This window comes from Mytilus edulis, chromosome 13 (assembly GCF_963676685.1).
Source record: "Mytilus edulis chromosome 13, xbMytEdul2.2, whole genome shotgun sequence".
NCBI classification, from domain to species: Eukaryota; Metazoa; Mollusca; class Bivalvia; order Mytilida; family Mytilidae; genus Mytilus; species Mytilus edulis.
In genome coordinates, this window is record NC_092356.1 from 8,367,073 (window position 1) to 8,388,206 (window position 21,134).

Sequence of the window (21,134 nt, forward strand, 5' to 3'; positions counted from 1 at the left end):
GTTTAAAAGTCAATATAATCAGGATTAGTTGTTTATTTCGATAAATAATGCATCATAAATATATAATTACCCAGAGGAAGCATTATCTTCGTCAATATAAGAATAAAACATATTAATTATTTACATTTTATATATAAATTATAAATTATGATCAAATTAGCACCAATGGAAGGATAACGTTTATTATATAATTTAAGAGAAAAGAAACATATGTTCTTATACAACTTTTAACAATTTGGACATTTTCATTATTGGTTATAACAAGGATTTGTATAGTAAGACTATACAAATCCTTGGTTATAACAACCAAGATTTACGTTGCTATGGCAGTGACTCTGTTATGGTTAAAACTTGGTATTTTTTTTGCAGTGAAGACCCTTAAAATAAATCTGAATTGAATATAAAAATACAGCAAGCTCCATTCAGTTTATGCGTGACAGTCAGTGTATAGACCTCTGATTGTATTGGAAGAACTTGGACAGTCAGTGTATAGACCTCTGATTTTATTGGAAGACCTTGGACGATCAGCAATATGGATGATTATTCACTTGACATAAGATGCATCATGTTTTCTGTCATATACTTGTCCTTCTCTTTCGTTTACATCGCCGCAATATAGTTTTTTTGTATTAATGTGGTGTTAAACAATCGCCAATCAAAAAACCAATCACTCTTCGTTTACAAACAAGTGTGGACACAGATCAGTGTGGATAGTATATTTGGATGTTTGACAGTGTTTTCTGACATAGAGAGTTCTCTTGTTTTTCCCAATAGGTTACTATGTTGAACTTTGGTATACAGTGACAGCCAACATGTACCAAAAACTAAAAATGTATGCAATTTTCAAGATGATGTTAATGGTGGTTTTATTTATATTTTCGGAGGTTTGACCATCTAATTTAAAGCTGTAACATGCCCAAGATTTAAGTATTATATATATACCACGCTATTTACGAGTTAACATATTTAAACGTCGAATCCGCAGGATGAGTTCGTTTAAATATGTTAATGAGTAAGGCGTGGTGTATATATTTTGTAACATCATTCAAAAGTGGCCTGATGATTTTTTTAACTATTAAAAAACAGAAGTGTCATTTTAGCCTGAATAGATGCTTAGCTTGCACACGAGAAAATCGATCCAGTTGGGAATACGACACATCAGAAATGACAAAAAGTTATTTTTCTGAATTAAACGACTCGGACTCCTCTAAGGCACATACCATTTGATTTTTTCGGGGTCTGTGAATTTTTAAAACAAAATATTCTGGCTCGTTTTTTGTCATAAAAAAAAATCTTTAGAACAAAATATTTTCCCTAATGAAATTTATTAAGTCATTGACGGAATTCCCAGTAAGTAGAAATCCTATTGTAAAACAAACGAAATCCTTGTCCTCGTGCATTCACTAAACTGTCAATCAGGCATAACAAAGAGGCGGAGTTTCAATCATGGTTTAACATAAAAAAAAATATCAGATTAAACCCTGATAGTCCAAGCTCCGCCTATCTACATGCAGTTGAACGAACAAAGTACGTCATGATTCTTTTTAATGGAATAACATATTAATCTTGATATTCAACCATGATTTTTCAAAAACCGAACTATGAAGCAGATTATCACGTAAAAATTTCAAAGGAAAAATGTTGTATTATGTTACAAATGTCATCTTTGAAGGCTAAATTAGCACTCAGCTGTCTAAAAATGAATTTTATTACACAGTAACTTTCCTATTTGAAAAATTCACAGGGACCAAAATGCCAAGCTAAACTCCTAACTGTGTATTGCTACCTAAGCGAATGGAGGGTATGAAATTTTATAATAAGGTTCAATACCCCAAAAGGAAGGTTTGGATTGATTTTGAGGATGATGGTCCCTACCCAAAAGGGACCAAAAAAAAAGCATTTTTCTATACTTTCAGGATATCAACTTGTGTATAAGCATTTCAATTGCTCTGAAATAGAATCACAATGTTAAATACCACAGGTAGAAGGTTTGGATTGATTTTGGGGGTTGTGGTCCCAAATGTGTAGGAATTTGGGGCCAAAATAAGCATTTTTTTAGTTTTCAGTCAGTAACTTGTGTTTAAGTGTATATAAATCTCTATGAAATTACAATTCACAATCCAAATTCAGAGCTGTATCAAGCATGAATATTGTGTCCATACTTGCCCCAACTGTTCAGGATTCGACCACTGGGGTCGTATAATGCTGCGCCCTGCTTGACATCTGGTTTAGTAATTGTCCGAGTGTGGACGACGGACGGACAGTGGGATAGACGGACAGACAACGGTATACTATAATATGTCCCGTTTTAGACAGGCGTATAGAAACTTTTAGCTCAACTATGTCCTGAATTTTTATGCACAAAGGGTTTACGACATTTAATGATGAGTAAACATACACTAGATAAGATAAAAGGATTATGTTTCTATGGGACACAGATGATAACACTGCTTGCATTTATGATTATAGAGGAGCATAACTCAAGAACGCTACCCAATTGTGTGCTTAATCTGTGTTTAGTGGTAATGAGCATTGTTTATAAGTTTCATAACTTTTGCTGGAGGCAAACTTTAATGAATAAATGGGGAATGTGTTCATGGGATACAGCTGATGCACCCGCATGCAGATGTTATAAAGGGACATAACTCAAGAACTGTAAAAGTGATGCTACACAAATTTCTACTTTATCTGAATTTTATGGAAATAAGCATTGTGAATACATTTCTTATTATTTGGTTGAGGCTAACTTAAGTTAGAGAACCCAAACAAACAATCCAGCAAATTCTCAATTTGTAAAGGGGAATAACTCTAGAACATTAAAAATGACACCACCAAAATTCAAACTTGATCAGTGTTTTGTGGTCATAAGCATTGTGTATAAGTTTCATAACATTTAGTTGTGGAAAACTAAAGTTAGAAAATGGAAACCAATTTTTGGACGTACAGACGTACATACACACAGACAAGGGTTTGCAGTTTTATAGACTAGTTTCTCAGTGCTACTATTGATTAAGTGGTCCAGCATTTATTAACATTTGTTTGTGGTCCAGTCATCATTTGCAACACATACATTAAATCTTGGTGGTTAATTGTTTGATGTACAGTCGCAAATATATCATACAAAAGCAAGTTTTACCATTTGTAAAGGGGCATGACTCAAGCAAGGTAAAAGTGACACCACAAAAATTCAAATTTGATCTGTGTTTTGTTGTTATCAGTCTCCAATGTAACAAATTGTTATGCCCCATTTATGGGCATTATGTTTTCTGGTCTGTGCGTCCGTTCGTCTGTCCGTTCAATTCGTTAGTTCGTTCATTTGTCAGTTTGTTCGTCCGTCTGTCCTGCTTCAGGTTAAAGTTTTTGATTGAGGTAGTTTTTGATGAAGTTTAAGTCCAAACAATTTGAAACTTAGTAAACATGTTCCCTATGATATGATCTTTCTAATTTTAATGCCAAATAAGAGATTTTATCCCATTTTCACGGTCCACTGAATATAGAAATGATAGTGCGGATGGGGCATCTGTGTACTTGTGACACATTCTTGGTTTTTTTTTATTACTGTTCTATGTAATCATAGCCAGTGCCTATTAAATAAACATGAAATATTTGGTCTGTCTGGTAAGCAAATAATTACTAAAAATCGCCATGTAATCAACTAATTAAAATCCCTATGAGGAAGCTCACTAATTCCCTAAAGTAAACGCATGTACTCAGACTGTAATACTTTTTTTCATCTCCTTCATTAGTTGGTATTCAAATGCTTTTCTATTTTCATCATTCCTTTTTGGGACTTTCCTGATTTCAAACTCAGTAGAAGTTTGTTATTTTCTATTCTACAACAAGTAAAGAAGATAAACCATTTGCATATTATTTATTCTATATACACATCTATAATGAGTGAAGACTAGGTGTGATAACAGATTATCTAGAATGATAATAACTTACATATGACATTAATGTTGAAAATGTCCTTATGTTCCAATGAAGTTGACACATTGGTAATCGAAACCTTGAACCAAATTTATCCAGTTTTAGCAAGCATTGAATTTAAATAACAACACTAGGCTAATGACACAACAAAAAGTTCAGCATTTATACATTTTGAGCAGCAACATTTTACTTCAATATATATGTCTGTTGCAAAACATCTAAATAAACCCTTCAAGTAATTTAGTCACATATCTAAGAAAGATTTCTCCACAAAAAATTAAATCTGATTTTCCCAAGGGCTATAGTTACTCAGTGTAAGTAATGAAATTGAAATTTACCATAAAAATGTGTATTTCTTACCCTGTGCCAAAATTACATTTTGTACAATTTATAATCAAGCTGTCAATTGTTCCAGCAAAATTTCTCCTTTTTACACGACACAAATATACACAGCTATAAATCTCACAAATAATATTGCACATTTATATATATATATATTTTGTACATTTTTTATATAAATAAATATATGTACAGAACAAACCCAAACAGTAGGGTCTAAGATGCTACAACAGATTTAACAGTCTGAAACGTCTCGCCTGTTTAATTGCTTGTAACTTAAAAACATCTTTAGAGACTTTTAAATAAGTCTTACTATATGTATAAAGAAAACTGAATGTTCACTGATGAACTATATAAATAAAGTTACAGTCCAGAGATACTGATCCATGAAAATGTAACCTTAATAACTAAATCAAGGAATCATGTGATTCTTATCTCTCTTGACTGTCCCTCTGGTTTCTTTGGCCCCTCTTTTATCAAACATAAACCCCACATATTTGACATGGACAAAGTTGATAGTTCTTAAGTGGGTTATCTATTATCTTAAAGTAAAGTTCTTACAATGTCAAAGGTATATCTTAAATACTTCTCTAGACATTATTCTAAAATGGACTTTATTTGACAACCTAACAATATGTTAGTTCTACTGTCTTACTGAAACCATTGCCTGAAACGTGACACCTGTCTTACTTTGTAATATTTGTTGCAAGCAAGACGAAAAATCAAAGAAGAATGTAATAAGTTTTACAACATAACTTTCATGGCTTAAATTGAAAATACATTATCAATAGATCTAACTTAAATGCAATTAATATTACCAAAGGGAGATAATTCATAATAGTATCAATAGGGGAGATAACTCACAATTAACTGGATAATATTTTATTCATTGTCATAAAAAAATAGCACTTTAACTGATGTTGATTTTTTCTCAAATCAGAACAAAAATTAGTTTTATTGGTGTGATCCAAACTGAGAACAAAGACATTCATTTGTATCACTCAACTTGTTTTCTTAGAGTTGAATAGATCATTCATAAAATATTATGGCAAATTTGCATGTTTTTTAGGATGTCACAACTTGCATGTTTTTTAGGATGTCACAACACTTTTTTACAAAACAAAAATAAAATATATAGTACATGTATATCAACAGTAAACACATTCAAATTGGAATGATTTCATTAAAGTAAAACATAACTTGATTATTATAATCATACCTAATAGAATATCTATCTCTAGATGAGAACACATCTGAGTGATACTTAAATTGAATAATAAACCATTCAGATGATATATTGTCTTCCTTTACACATCTTGATAAAAAGAGTTTTATCATTTTATTCATTTAATGGGCATCAATGTTCATTAATTTTGTAACTAAAAGTACACCTAAGGATGTGCTATCAATGAACATAAAGTTTTGTTAAAATACTAGCAATGTGTAATTTGGTTCCTTTCTGCAATTTCATACTATAATTTTTAACATCACTTAACAGGTTAACAAGTTGGAATACATACTGATTTTCTTTAAAATCCTGGCAAAAACATGTTTCTAAAAAAAAAAAAAATTTAAATAAAAACTGGATTTTTACCAAATTTAGAAATTGTAAATCAATCTTGAATATACCTTTACTTATGAATCATCTTTCATTGAAGCACAAAAAGATGTTTTCAGAATTGGTCAACTTACAGGAATAAACTAAAAGTTAAGGCAAATTTCTTCCCTTTTGGAAAACAATTTTGAATAGCGTATTATTACCTACAACATTGAGCTCTTTTTGTTGAAATTCTGAAATAAATCATGTTTCTTAAAATGAGTGATTTTTCATTAACTAATGTTTTTAGAGTTTTTTTAGCCACATATAAACAAAAATAAAAGGGCAGCCCTTTCTAATAAAGGTTTAAAAGCTTACATACAAATTATGGATATCGATTGATGCAATCTTTAACTTATCACCCAACAAAGAAGTTGTGATAGACAGAGAGGAGCAATAACAAATGGAGCCTTAATTCATTGGACAATTTATTTTTTGCAAAAAAAATAACAAGATGAATATATCATTAATAAAAACTTGCATTCTTAATATTTGCTGACCAGTAATAATATATAACAGTAAGTACAGGGATATATAGAATAAATCAAAAGTTGTATTACAGTCAGTTATAATTCACTAATATAATAAATATACACATTAAATTCAGTGAACTGATAGTTACCAAAGCTGAATCATTGGTCAAATGTTAAACATGTTATTCATCTTTTACAACCTTAGGTTAAAGTTCATACAACTGATGTTATCAATTTTCTTTTAAAATTGATTAAGCAGAACAAATTTAAAATGTTCAAATTTAGAACATATTTTCTGGAGATCAGTAAAATATAAATACTGTAAATTCTGAATATATGTTGATGTTTTTATTATTGCGAAAGTGTAATAATAAATGCATGCAATAATTTCTGAATTTACAGTAAGCAATTTATTTTTATCATGTTTTAAAAATCTACACCATACCTCATCAGAAGAAAGACAATAAGAGCCATTTAAAATAAATGATAAAATAATGATGATTTTACACTATAATGCCTTAACTATGAGACAATTCTGTAGATGGTCTATATCACATTCCATCAAAACTGGACCCAATCTTCATCTGTACTGGGAGTGGAATTAGAACTAAAAATAGACAAAGTAAAGTAGATATACAAGTATACAAAGAATGATTAAAACTTATGAGTAAAAGCCGTCATAAAAACTCCAATGAACTCAGCTTTATAAACTCTTACTGGATTGTAAGGTTTGAGTGAGTATTGAAATTGAATTCACCATAATTTAATTATATTTACTAAAAACAGTACAGCAATTTGAATATAAAATAAACACAATTAAGCAATTATTTTTCATTTGGCAAGTCTTTCATTTAATAGTTTTGACTGGGTAAGAGTGGAATAGTAGGTTTATTGTCCCCAAGGTGCAACTATTGTCCTGAGGCGTAGTCCGATGATTTTAAGGTAAGTGCAGAATAAATACTGTACAAAGTGTGTGTTTGGAATGGAGAATAATATTAACCATGAGAAGGAATATGTGCTTAGATTAAACATATATATGTGAATTGGTCAGTATGTTTTTGACAGTGAATTCGAATTGGTCTGAAGGTTTTTGACAAAATGGATTAGTAAGTTCAAACATACATAATTTATTCATCATGTAGTCATTTTCCTTCACCTTTCCTGAAATTTTAATTCAGCATAACATAAACAACCATGAACACTTCAGGAGTCTTTCAAAGACTAAACACATGTCGTAAGCAAATACAAACTTTAAATCCTTGTATCAATGATGAGTTTATTCATATCTTTTGTCGAGATAATAAAATTAGGCTATTACATGTTTCTTAGCAATACTGAACAGAAATTGTTTTTTTAAATCTGTTTTTTCTATCAGAACTAAAACATTTGTATGTTTTATAAAAAAAATATATTAGTAGCAGTAGTACAAATGTAGTACCAGACCAGACCAAAGCATGTTACTCTTTTAAACATTTTTTTCTAGGCCTTGCTTATAAACAATCCCATCACAGTGTAGAAAATTACTGGTATTCTTAAGTTGCTTTGAGAAAGGGCTTCAAAGCAACCTAATGTTTGATAAGAAGAAGATTGCTACTTACTTGACTCCTGTAAAGTCTCCCCAAGGATCCGCCGTTGTCGTCTGAGCAGGTTGTAACACAGGTTGTGATGATGACCCTGATGAACTCACTGATAATGAATCAAACAACAGATCTACATTTGATTGGCTATTACTAGAACTAATGTTTTGTGAATGAGAATTTATTTGTGGTTCTGAAACTTGTGAAATTTGTTGTTGTTGTTTTTCTTGATTGGGTACCCGTTGAGGTACTCCACCTGGTGGTGGTGGTAACTTCATTGCTCCTGGAGGGGGAGGTAACATTCCTAAACCACCTCCTGACCCTTGACCTTTTGGTCTGGATTTTGCTTGCTGATTAGGGTCTCTATTGGTCTGAAAAAGTAATATCATTTACAAAATGTTTAGTTAAAATCATGCTGTCATTTATTCTTATAACGCCATGTGAAATTGGCACTGTGTTTGGTCTAAATTTAAAAAAAAAAAAAAACTCATTCAAGATGATGATTTTCAATTAGCAGAATCAAAAATATTTCAAAAAATACAACAAATGGACGTTTTTAACAACCTTGATTGGCTATACAGCCCTTGCAGGGTCAATCCTTGCTTGCACCTTTTTGGGCATTAAAATTTCCAAAAATCAACCACTGACCTACCTTTGATTGGGTTTGCACAGCTAATAATAAACAAAACATTAATATTACCCATAAGTTTTTAGTCATTTAAGCTATTTTGGTTGGTAGGCAGGATTATGTTCTGTCAAATTTAACAAGTTCATCCAATGATGATGGTGGCCAAGCTTGGTTTCAATTGGCGAAGTAGTTTCACTCTCGATAGAGAATATTTTAGTAAAATTTAATGGATGACAATGTGGAAGATGGTGTGAATGTCAGATGAGCAAAAAATAGATATTCATTTATACAAACCTATAAAGATTAGACCGTTGGTTTTCCCGTTTGAATGGTTTTACACTAGTAATTTTTTGGGGCCCTTTATAGCTTGCTCCTTGGTGTGAGCCAAAGCCCTGTATTTAAGGCTGTACTTTGACCTATTATGGTTTACTTTTATAAATTGTGACTTTGATCGAGAGTTGTCTCATTGGCACTCATACCACCTCTTCTTATATCTACACAGATACAAAATGATAACTTACATCTACCTTTGGTTAATGTGAAAAATATCTGATTTGAATTAATACTCGTATATACCTGTAAATTAATTTTTATGGTTTGACCTGCTTTGAATCCAAGGTCAAGTTTTGGTCCGCTGGTAAATTCTGCTTGTGTCTTTTTTGCTGCTTCTTCATTTTTTAACCATCTGGAAAAGACGATGCTTTCTTAAGTGTACTTTTACTGATGAAAATACAGATTTAACAAGACCTTTGCTTTACTTAATATCAAAAAAATAATCTTGACAAATTTAGAATATAAGAAATAATGGGTTTGTTACAAGACATGCGTAATTCTTTTTTAAAACTCTTCTGACTTCTATTGGACAAGTTATCCTTTTATTGATATAATAATAATAATAATAATTCTTTATTTAAAGAGGGTTACACAGTTAGCTGTAAAGCTAATCTTCCCTGAGGCCCTCATAAAATACAATGAAATATAACAAACAATTACAAAATATCAAACAGACACACATACATGAATAATGAAATAAAAAATTGTTATGAAATATACAATTTTCAAAACAGGTAAAAGTTACAAATTCATATATGACATGTATAGTATTGGCATCAACAATATCATAAGTTTGAGTAAGTGTGTGAAAATTATTATGCATATAAAAAATGCACAGCTTCTTAATGTTCCATCAAGTAATTTTTTTAATCTTTTTTCAATGAGCTTGTACTTGAGGTTGATTTTTTCAGGGATATTGGTAAGTTATTCCATAAAATAGATCCTGAATATATAAACGATTTCTTATAAAGCTCTGTTTTGGCTTTTGGAACTTGTAAATTTTTGCAAGAGGCATTTCTCAAACAATATTGGTTTATTTCTGGCATTTCTTTAAACTTTTCAGTGAGATATACAGGGGCTTCATTCTTAAGGCATTTATGCATCAAAACTGATTTGTGGTATGAGATTCTGTTCTCTACTGTCATCCATCCAAACTGTTTAAACAGTGGAGCTGATGATGAAAGTGGATCAGCATCTAAAATAAGTCTTGCAGCCCTTTTTTGCAATTTTATTATTCTGACTAGCTCATTTTTAGCACAACCACTCCAAATAATACAACAATAATCTATCAGTGGGAGAATATAACCATTATAAAATAATTTTCTTAGATCAATATTTAGATATATCATATGGATGGGCAATAAACAATAACTATATAAGCAAACACATTTACATTAAATGAATAGGACAAGAAGTACACACACATAAACAAAAATGACAACAGCATAATTCAGAGGCAGGTTTAGAGGGTTTTCCGGGGGGCATTGGACCCACTTTTTGAGAAAAATTTGGCTGATGATATAGGGAATCACCGAAGCATGACAGGAGCAGGCCCCCTCTTAGAAAGTCAGTGGATCAGCCACAGTAGTTTTGTGAGAAATAAATTAATTTTCATTTGAAAACATTTCTACAAAATAATTGCAGACTGATTCACTTGTTCATGATTTTCTCAATACAAGACTAATGAAAGCTCAATACAAGACTAATGAAAGCAATGTGTGGATTTTCTATTCTGTTTCTAACATGAAAAAAGAACTGAGAACTCATACACTGTAGAGAATTTAAATCATTTTCCAAAAATCCTTTTGATTTCCTGACACTTCTAAAATCCACCTTAGAACATTAACAAATAAACTATGAATATGAGTTAAAGGTCAAATGAACCCTTCAAGAAGGACATGTACACCTCAAAATCATTTCATACATCTAAGGTAGTTGACCTATTGCTTACAGTTTATCAGAAAATACATTAAATATCGCAGGTGAGACAAAAATTATTCAAATTTTAGTAAATTTACACTGGTAACCTATATAGCTAAACCCTTTTGTTCAAAGTGAAGTTAATATGTATTTTTATCTTCTTTTGAGAGCATTTTTTCCCCTCAATTTTGATGATTTAACGAAATTTTTGCAAAGCTAAATTTTCTTTTAAAAACAATGATTACACATTCTTAAATTTTTGTTTGCTCTCTTACCGTTTATTGTACATTACTTTACCTGTTGTCTTACCGTAAGTAAACCTTGTTTTACGTTGTCATTTCGGGGCCTTTTATAGCTGACTATGCGGTATGGGCTTTGCTCATTGTTGAAGGACGTACAGTGACCTCTAGTTGGTAATCTGGTGTCATTTTGGTCTCTTGTGGAGAGTTGTCTCATTGGCAATCATACCACATTGTCCTTTTTTTATACTTACTTAAAATGGTCTTGCAGTGCCACATTGAGATCAAAGGAATCTCCTCTGTCATTGAATCCTATACCAATAAAAGCACTTCTCCCTGTATTGTAAACAATAATCATACATGAAATAACAATATATTTGTCCATATATTTGTTCTTGGAAAAAACTGTATGCACAGAAAAAGACAAGAAAGGCAATGTATACTTGTTTTCTGTTAAGAAATAATAATTAATATCAAAGGTGCATTTCCAAGATTGAGTATTATTGAAAATTATAACACAGAATAGACAACATAATTAGAAGCTGTTTTGTTCATGCCTTTTTTCTAATGTTTTCTTACTTTAAAATGTCTAAATTCTTCCAAATTTCTACATTGAACCTTTGAAATGCATAAAATACAAACTTATAAACAAACAAATAAAATTTCACCAGATTTATACATACCACCATCATCTTTAATCCGTAAAACAAAATACCGACTGGAATCTGTTACAGCTTCAACAGCTATACTTGGGTAGGTTTCTACAGGACACTGGGCAAATAATTCACCTGCAATTCAATAACATACAAACCATTATTTTTGTGTTATATTTTTTACCATCAAAAAGTTTTGATGGAGATTGTCAAGAACATGACCTTCAGTTAACACTATTTTGAGACCTGCTGGCGTTTAATGTGTTATGTTTTGTTTTAAATATATGTACACTTCCATTCTTCATTTATTTCCATATTATAGTGACAATCAAATGCAACATTGTTTGTAACGTTCAATTTGATTGGATAACATCACTAATTTTCATGGCATCAATTCACAATTGATACTACAACAACGTATGCACAAACACAGAAGACATATGACAATTCTTATATATGTTTTAACGTTGTTTTCTATCAGTTTCATTAGAATGGAGTTAACGGCATCAATTACTGATTTGATGGTTGCAAATACCCATTTACTGGCTCCGCTAAAGCATCACAGTAAACTTAATTTGCGACCATCAAATCAACAATTGATGCCGTCCGAGCTTAAAGTACAACACAGTTATCTCTTTATTGTTTAGTACATGTAATAACCAATTCAACATAATGGGTTGTTTGTTTACCGAGTTTAGTTTAAACATATTTATTTATTATTGTTTACAAGTGTTCTGAATGTTTGAAATATGCAGAGAGTATCACATGATGTACATTTAGGTGATTGTACCTGAAGTTTTGTCTTCCAACTTTATAAACAAATCTTTGCCTAGAGCTATAATTCTCATTCGACCAGTCCAATCTGGTGCATCTAACTTCCAGTCAGCAGCTCTAAAGAAAACAAGTCAAAATAATTACATTTAATTATAAATCTGTTTTAAAACATTTCATTTGATAGAATATTGTTTTCTTCCTTGATGTCCATTTTGTTCCAGTAACAAACTATTGAATTTCAAGAATTTATTTCAGGCCAAATGAAAAAAGATTTGTGTTTCCTATTACCTAGGCCATTCATTAGGAGGCGGTACCTGGTACTTTTACCCTCTTATGCTACTACAAGTACCGCCTAAATGTAGAAATTTTTATATAAGATATTCATGGAATAAATTGAAAAGTACCACCTAAAAACGCGGAAAGTACCAGTCAACATAAAAGATAATGAAACCCCTGAATTTACCATGATTACCAAGCTAAAAAAGGGGGGAGACATTCTAATGTTAAGAGTGCTTATTGAAAAATGTCAAAAAAAACTTTAGGGAAGGCTATTTCTGAGCTTCAAAAATAGGGAGGGTAGGCAAGGTAATACTTATAGAAAACATACATCTATTTTTATTAGGTTTTATCGTGCAAAAACCTTCCCTTAATATTAAGGGAATTTAATATTACCCAGGGCAAACAGATTCTATGGAAAACTCAGAGAGAACAGACCCATAGCAAACATTATTGTATTGTAATCAGGGCGAACAGACCTGATAGTGATACACTCTCCAAGTATAGCAAGAATAAAATTGAGAAAGGAAATGGTGAATATGTCAAAGCGACAACCACCCGACCATAGAGCAAACAACAGCCGAAGGCAACCAATGGGTCTTCAATGTAGCGAGAATTCCCGCACCCGTAGGTGTCCTTCAGCTGGCCCCTAAAATATGCATAATAGTACAGTGATAATGGACGTCATACTAAACTCCGAATTATACACAAGAAACTAAAATTTAAAATCATACAAGACTAACAAAGGCCAGAGGCTCCTGACTTGGGACAGGCGCAAAATTGCAGCGGGGTTAAACATGTTTATGAGATCTCAACCCTCCCCCTATACCTCTAGCCAATGTAGAAAAGTAAAAGAATAACAATACGCACATTAAAATTCAATTCAAGAGAAGTCCGAGTCCGATGTCAAAAGATGTAACAAAAGAAAATAAATAAAATGACAATAATACATAAATAACAACAGACTACTAGCAGTTAACTGACATGCCAGCTCCAGACCTCAATTAAACTGATTGGAAGATTATGTCTTCATCATATGAATATCAGGTACAATCCCTCCCTTTAGGGGTTTAGTATCATACTATCATAAAATATATGAGAAGAACATAACCCGTGTCATGCCAACAACTGTTTTTTTAGAAATAAATGTGTTTAGTTCTGATGCAAAGACCCTATCAGTGAATCGATGTTAAAGCCAAAATATGCAATCTTTAATGACCTGACAACAGTATCGTAACTATATCCCCTTTTAATAAGTCTATTTAAAGGTTTTGTTAGTTTCTGAGGAGAATACTGACATTTTTGTGCTTTATAAAGAATATTTCCATAAAATTTTGGATGTGAAATACCTGAACGTATAAGATGTCTGCATGTTGAGTTATATTTACGAATTATTTCCTTATAACGGTGATAAAATTTAGTAAATGTTTTGACCAGTTTGTGATATCGAAAACCCTGGTGTAATAATTTTTCAGTAATACATAAATTTCTCTCGCTAAAATCTAATACATTGTTACATACACGAGCGAATCGTACAAGTTGAGATATATAAACACCATAAGATGGTGACAAGGGAACGTCACCATCTAAAAATGGATAATTAACAATAGGAAATGAAAAATCATCTCTTTTATCATAAATTTTTGTATTAAGCTTCCCGTTTATGATATAGATATCAAGATCGAGGAAAGGGCAGTGGTCATTGTTATCATTAGCTTTATTTAAAGTAAGTTCTACAGGATAAATTTCTTTAGTATACATACTGAAGTCGTCATTATTTAGAGCCAATATATCATCCAAATATCTAAAAGTATTGTTAAATTTTTGTATCAAATGTTGTTTTGATGGGTCTTTGCTAATTTTAGTCATAAATTGTAACTCATAACAATACAAAAACAGGTCCGCAATAAGTGGTGCACAGTTAGTCCCCATTGGAATTCCAATAACTTGACGATATACGGAATCTCCAAAGCGAACAAAAATGTTATCAAGTAAAAATTCAAGTGCATAAATAGTATCAAAGCATGTCCAATTGACATTGGCAGCCTAGATGAGGGGGATCAGGTGTTTATAAGATCAGGATTGATCCTTTCGGGATACTGGAATTCGATTTTTGAATTTTGGGATGTTGCGATTTAAATATCTTTAAATAAAAGACCTCTTGATTCATGTTTTTAAGCCTGGGATTTCCAGATCAGGTCCTGATCCCGAAATCCCGGTCTTAAAAAAAAGAAATCCTGAGGTCCCAAATTTAAATAAAGTAAATCCCGACGTCCCGAAATCCGAAAAAAAGGATTCCCGGTTCCCAAAAGAGTCAATCCCGAAATCCTGAGCTTAAAAACACACGATCCCGGGGTTGAAATCATAAAAACTTTGCTCAGTGCTCGGAGTACAAAAATCATGCTCGAAACATGAAATACAACATTTTGATTCGTTGATATTTGAGTCTGAGTACAAAAATCGTGCTCGAAAGTTTAATGACTGCAAGGCATAGAGTCCCGATAAAGGTCCTATCCCCCCTCCTCCAACCCCCCATCCTAGACTAGAGGTCTATATTCTATAATCTAATTTTCCAAATAATTATGACGTCTTGAAGACTTTTTTCCTTATGTTTTTTCCAGAAGTAGGAAGGTGTCACATCATTAATTTAAATAGCCTTTCGAGCTGTCATATTTATTTGGACTATAAACCATGTTAAGTTTAAATTATTAAGTGTCTATGTGATCCGCCCATCTATTTACTATCAATATTATATCTAAAGAACTTATCTATAAAAAAAATATTTATCGTCGTGTCATATGTTTTCGTATGTCATATGTTTTCGTATCAACCACATTTCGTCGGTTTTGACTGCATACGCGTACATTGTGGCATGTTTTTCCGTTTCTATATTTAGAACAACAGCACCACTACAACTTGACATATTTAAAACATATTCAACGTCGCTTTTTAAAGACGTTAGAACAAATTAAATAAAACTGACCTATTTAGCCATTTTTATTTAATGTCAAAAATATGCATCACTAGAATAGTTGTGGAAAAAAATTCTGAAGGGTTAAAATAAAGTCCAGATATGTTTTTTGCAAGTCAGACACCGGATCTTCAAGACATATGACTGTCAAGATTTTTTTTTGCCGTTTTAATTTCAAACAATCGAGTTAAAATTAGCAGGGTTCTTATATAAAATGGTTGTTCAAAATCTAACTATTCAATATTTCATTGACAATTTTTTTGTATACATCCTTGATACATGAAGATGAAAACAGTCTTAACTTTTTATTTTTAATCTAAATTTTGAAAACTGCATTTTATTTTAGAAAAAATAATGTATTTTGTACAAACCAGGTGCCAATCTGAAATTAATCAAAATCTAAAAATTTCAGCACACGAAACACCAACCTTACACTATTTACTAGTAATTTTTAGTACTGAAAAGTATTTAATAACTTTTTTTATGATTCAAGCGATCACCAGAACCACGACTTTAGAAAATATGAATTTCCGGATTTTGTACTCATTTCCTGTCCGTATACTGACCCAATTTTTATTTCATACGAAAACATATGACGCCGTTTTTTTTACACACAAAAATCGCAAAGTAATCGGAAACAGTAAAAAATCGTAGTAAGCATTGACAAAAAAACTAAATACATAAAATCAATCTACAGGAAATGCTTTTTAAATTTTAGTAAACACCTGAATTAAAACTCAACAGTGAACACCGTAAGCAGTAAAAATTGTTATTAGTACGAAAACACATTACACGATGATACGTGTGATGTAAATATTCTACGAATATGCAAATATCTCACCTGTAACCTCTGTTTGATTGCCTTGGAGGTATTTTAAACACCATAACTTCATTTTTAACACACAAGATACTTTCGTAGTCGGTCGACATTTTCGCCAGAAATTGGAACGAGGCAATTTGCGTATCAATTATCTCCCCTAATTGAAAATGTAAATAATACTTTTGTTAGTTCAAGTTTAGAATAAAATGTAGCGTGATTCATAAATCACTGTATCGTTCTGGTTGGTCTAAGATAGCTTTATTTTGTCAATATATTTTTTGTTTCTACTTGTTTGATATTATTTGATATGTTGCCATTATTATGCAAAAATTATAAACTGTTTAAGACAATTTATTCCATACGTTAGTTGTCAATCATATTTTGTTAAGGGGAGACAATCTGTGAAGTTTCACTTTCACTTTTACATGTTTTGACAGCTGTTGCCCTAATAATCGACAAAAATGATCAAAGTAATTAATTTAATGTGGTATTAATATTGACAGAGACATGATAGATTTAACCAAACTTAGTCATTATTTGAGGTGTATGGAAGATAGTAAGATCAAATATGAGCTCTCTTTTGCATTTACCATGTTTACCATAACACACTTTGATGACCACTTAGTGATGACTTATAGAATAACTAATGGAAGATTTCAAATAGAGAAAAATATTCAATGAGTGTCCAAACAACACATTAATTCACGAATGCGCGTAGCGCATGAGTTTATTATCAGTGTTGTTCGGTCAAGAGTTGAATATTTTTCGATATTTGAATTCTTTAATTAGTTATTCTTTTTATTACATTGGCAAATGGCTTTTTTTTAAAGAAATTAATGTAAAACTAAAGGAACTTTATCTTTTTTTTTCGACGCATTCACAATTTGTTTTAGTTCGCTGTTAGGTGTTATCGACGTCTTGACAACGCCTATTGTTGTATGACATCAGAGAGTGAAATAACCATGGTGAAATTATTGGTTTTTATTTAACTGGGAAAATAATGTAATTCATTGCAACCAATGTAATAAATGTAATAATTCTAATTTAGAGAAACAGAAAAACTGTTATGAACTAATATACTGTTTCCCTGAAAAACTAAAAGAAGCCCTTTATAAAACAAGTGACTCATTTTTTTTTAAAAACTATACATTGTGTCTTACCCATATTTTCTTAAATCTTTGAAAAAGATGAATTACCAGGCTTCTCACAAAAAAAAGCAAAGTTACTCAATTTTATTAACGCCCAAATATGCAATCTTTAATGACCTGACAACAGTATCGTAACTTTATCCCTTCTTAATAAGTCTATTTAAAGGCTTTGTTAGCTTCTGAGGTGAATACTGACATTTTTGTGCTTTATAAAGACTATTTCCATAAAAAAATTGGATGTGAAATACCTGAACGTATAAGAAGTCTGCATGTTGAGCTATATTTACGAATGATGTCCTTATACCGATGACAAAATTTAGTAAATGTTTTGATTAGTTTGTGATATCGAAAACCCTGTTGTAATAATTTTTCAGTAATTCATAAACTTATGTTAAAATCTAAATTTTTTGTTGTTAAAAATGGTAGTTTATATACATGTAACTATGCAGATGACAATGCTCTATCTTTCTGCAATTCAGATTTTGATTTATTTATTTCAATTTTTGGAATCTGATTCAAAAGTACTTATATTGAGTTGTTTCAAGGTGAACAAAATACAAGTAGCGGTAATTTTGTGTAGTACCTAAAATGACCTTAATATACAATAGTTTCTTTGTGAATTTTTAAAAGTGAAGATAAACCCATCATATCAGAAAGCTTTTATTAATTTTTGATTATCATAAATATAGAGCTATTAATGTATTATTTGTATTTTCTCTTCAACAGATTAGATTATTATGTAAACCTTGAGAAGATGTTTAGATGACCCTGTGAGTTCTATACCTTCAGTCGTTAGGTGTCCATAGCTTTATATCATTCAGGATGAGAAGTTCCTCTAGCTTGGAGAGAAAGCTCAATAAACATGCAACAACTATATTAATTGGAGGAATATTTTTTACATTCAGCATTCTTTTTTTCTTGTCATTTTGTCAAATGCCTTGTGAAGACCAAACATATGGGGCAATGCATAAGGACCAATCAGATCAGGGCTACTGGAACTTGTCACCACGAAAGTCCTTCTCTTGTTTTTTATTCATTAGTGTATTGTCATCGCCAAGAAATACGCATGAAAGAGATGTTATTAGAGAAACATGGGGAAAAGACTTACCAAAAGATATTGTTCTTCGATTTGTTGTTGGAATTGGGAATTTGAATAGAGAAGAGAAAGATTCACTTAGTAGGGAACACATGCTGCATAAAGATTTACTCTTGTTGAATTTCAATGAAAGTTTTAATGCTCTAACCTTGAAAGTAAAAGAAACATTTCAATGGGTTGATAACAATGTTGATTTTAAGTTTCTTTTAAAAGTCGATGAGGATTCTTTTGTGAGAACAGATGCTTTAATGAGAGAATTGAAACTAAAAACCGACATAAGGCTTTATTGGGGATTTTTCGATGGTCGAGCTCTGGCCAAACAGAAGGGAAAGTGGGAAGAGAAAGACTGGATTCTTTGTGACAGATATTTGCCGTATGCTTTGGGTGGTGGATATGTTTTATCATGTGACCTTGTACATTATGTGTCTTCAAATTCTAAACTTTTAAAAGCTTTTAAGAATGAGGATGTATCTCTCGGTGCTTGGCTTGGACCATTAGATATAAACAGAGTACATGATCCCAGGTTTGATACTGAATATAAATCTAGAGGTTGTAAAAACTCTTATCTAGTTACACATAAAATATCATCAATGCTAATGCGAGAATATAATAATAATTTGCAGAAATTAGGACATCTTTGTAGTCGTGAATTCCAAGTTAGAAAATCGTACATATACAATTGGAGTAATCCACCGTCAAAGTGTTGTGAAAGGGTGGATTCATCTGTTCCATAATATAATAAAATCATGTTAAATAATACTATTCTGTAGTACATTTAGTTTTAACTAATCTTTAGAAAATCAATATGTCAAATAAATATGTTAATATTAAAGATCTATGTAATGAGTGAATTGGTAGACAGGACAGATAATTTGTACTTCTGCTACCAAGGCGTTGTTAATTTCAGTGTAATTTTTGTCTCTTCTGGAGAGTTGTCTCATTGGCAATCATTTCACATCGACTTTTTGGTTTACAGTTCAAATGCCATGCTTTCTCATTTCTCATTTTCTTTGATTTCTAAATATTGGTATAAAGTAGTCTAGATAATACCACGGATGAAGTAGATATTGTTGAAGGTTACAGTAGTCTAGATAAAACCATGGATGATGTAGATATTGTTGAAGGTAAATGAAGTCTAGATACGATCATTGATGAAGTAGATATTGTTGAAGGTTAACGTAGTCTAGATAAGACCATGGATGAAGTAGATATTGTTGAAGGTTAAAGTAGTCAAGATAAGATCATTGATGAAGTAGATATTGTTGAAGGTTAAAGTAGTCTAGATAAAACCATTGATGAGGTAGATATTGTTGAAGGTTAAAGTAGTCTAGATAAGACCATGGATGAAGTAGATATTGTTGAAGGTTAAAGTAGTCAAGATAAGATCATTGATGAAGTAGATATTGTTGAAGGTTAAAGTAGTCTAGATAAAACCATTGATGAGGTAGATATTGTTGAAGGTTACAGTAGTCTAGATAAAACCATTGATGAGGTAGATATTGTTGAAGGTTAAAGTAGTCTAGATAAGATCATGGATGAAGTAGATATTGTTGAAGGTTAAAGTAGTCTAGATAAGATCATTGATGAAGTAGATATTGTTGAAGGTTAAAGTAGTCAAGATAAGATCACTGATGCAGTAGATATTGTTTAAGGTTAACGAAGTCAAGATAAGACCATAGATGAAGTACATATTGTTGAATGTTCAAGTTGTCTAGAAAAGACCATGGATAAAGTAGATATTGTTGAAGGTTAAAGTAATCTAGATAAGACCATGGATGAAGTAGATATTGTTGAAGGCTAAAGTAGTCCAGATAAGACCATGGATGAAGTAGATATCGTTGAAGGTTAAAGTAGTCTAGATAAGACTATGGATGAAGTAGATTTTGTTGAAGGTTAAAGATGTCTAGATAAGACCATGGATGAAGTAGATATTGTTGAAGGTTTAAGTAGTCTAGATAAGACTATGTATGAAGTAGATTTTGTTGAAGGTTAAAGATGTCTAGATAAGACCATGGATGAAGTAGATATTGTTGAAGGTTAAAGTTGTCTAGATAAGACAATGGATAAGGTAAATTTTGTTGAAGTTTAAAGTAGTCTAGATGAGACTATGTATGAAGCAGATATTGTTGAAGGTTAAAGAAGTCTAGATAAGACCATGGATGATGTAGATATTGTTGAAGGTTAAAGTAGTCTAGATTAGACCATGGATGAAGTAGATATTGTTGAAGGTTAAAGTTGTCTAAATAAGACCATGGATGAAGAAGATATTGTTGAAGGTTAAAGTAGTCTAGATTAGACCATGGATGATGTAGATATTGTTCAAGGTTAAAGTTGTCTAAATAAGATCATGGATGAAGAAG

The 21,134-nt window shown here is 31.5% G+C and overlaps 2 protein-coding genes across 4 annotated transcripts; one reads left to right on the forward strand and one right to left on the reverse strand.

Moving 5' to 3' along the window:
* Positions 1–3,854: 3,854 nt before the first annotated feature.
* On the reverse strand, positions 3,855–16,699 carry LOC139501886 (NECAP-like protein CG9132). The gene is made up of 7 exons (XM_071291114.1): positions 16,552–16,699; positions 12,480–12,580; positions 11,720–11,824; positions 11,291–11,372; positions 9,121–9,229; positions 7,938–8,287; positions 3,855–6,946 (listed from the first exon to the last, which is right to left on the reverse strand). The coding sequence occupies exons 1-7, from the start codon at positions 16,638–16,640 to the stop codon at positions 6,901–6,903; spliced, it is 882 nt and encodes a 293-aa protein (XP_071147215.1). The 5' UTR covers positions 16,641–16,699; the 3' UTR covers positions 3,855–6,900.
* Positions 16,700–16,705: 6 nt separating this feature from the next.
* Positions 16,706–19,536, forward strand: LOC139501885 (beta-1,3-galactosyltransferase 6-like). 3 transcript variants are annotated; one of them, XM_071291113.1, is made up of 2 exons: positions 16,706–16,771; positions 18,405–19,536. In XM_071291113.1, exon 2 carries the CDS (start codon positions 18,501–18,503, stop codon positions 19,506–19,508), a length of 1,008 nt encoding a protein of 335 aa, XP_071147214.1. In that variant the 5' UTR covers positions 16,706–16,771; positions 18,405–18,500; the 3' UTR covers positions 19,509–19,536. The 3 variants fall into 3 exon arrangements, with proteins under 3 accessions (XP_071147214.1, XP_071147212.1, XP_071147213.1); XM_071291111.1 differs by lacking the exon at positions 16,706–16,771 and adding an exon at positions 16,866–17,000; XM_071291112.1 differs by lacking the exon at positions 16,706–16,771 and adding an exon at positions 16,953–17,086.
* The last annotated feature ends 1,598 nt before the right edge of the window (positions 19,537–21,134 follow it).

Coding starts and splice junctions, on each gene's coding strand:
- LOC139501886 (XM_071291114.1), bottom strand. CDS start 16,640: ATGTCGACCGACTACGAAAGTATCTTGTGTGTTAAAAATGAAGTTATG. Junction 9,230..11,290: donor GCACTGCAAGACCATTTTAA/GTAAGTATAAAA, acceptor CGTCTTTTCCAG/ATGGTTAAAAAATGAAGAAG. Junction 6,947..7,937: donor GGAGACTTTACAGGAGTCAA/GTAAGTAGCAAT, acceptor GTCTATTTTTAG/TTCTAATTCCACTCCCAGTA.
- LOC139501885 (XM_071291113.1), top strand. CDS start 18,501: ATGAGAAGTTCCTCTAGCTTGGAGAGAAAGCTCAATAAACATGCAACA.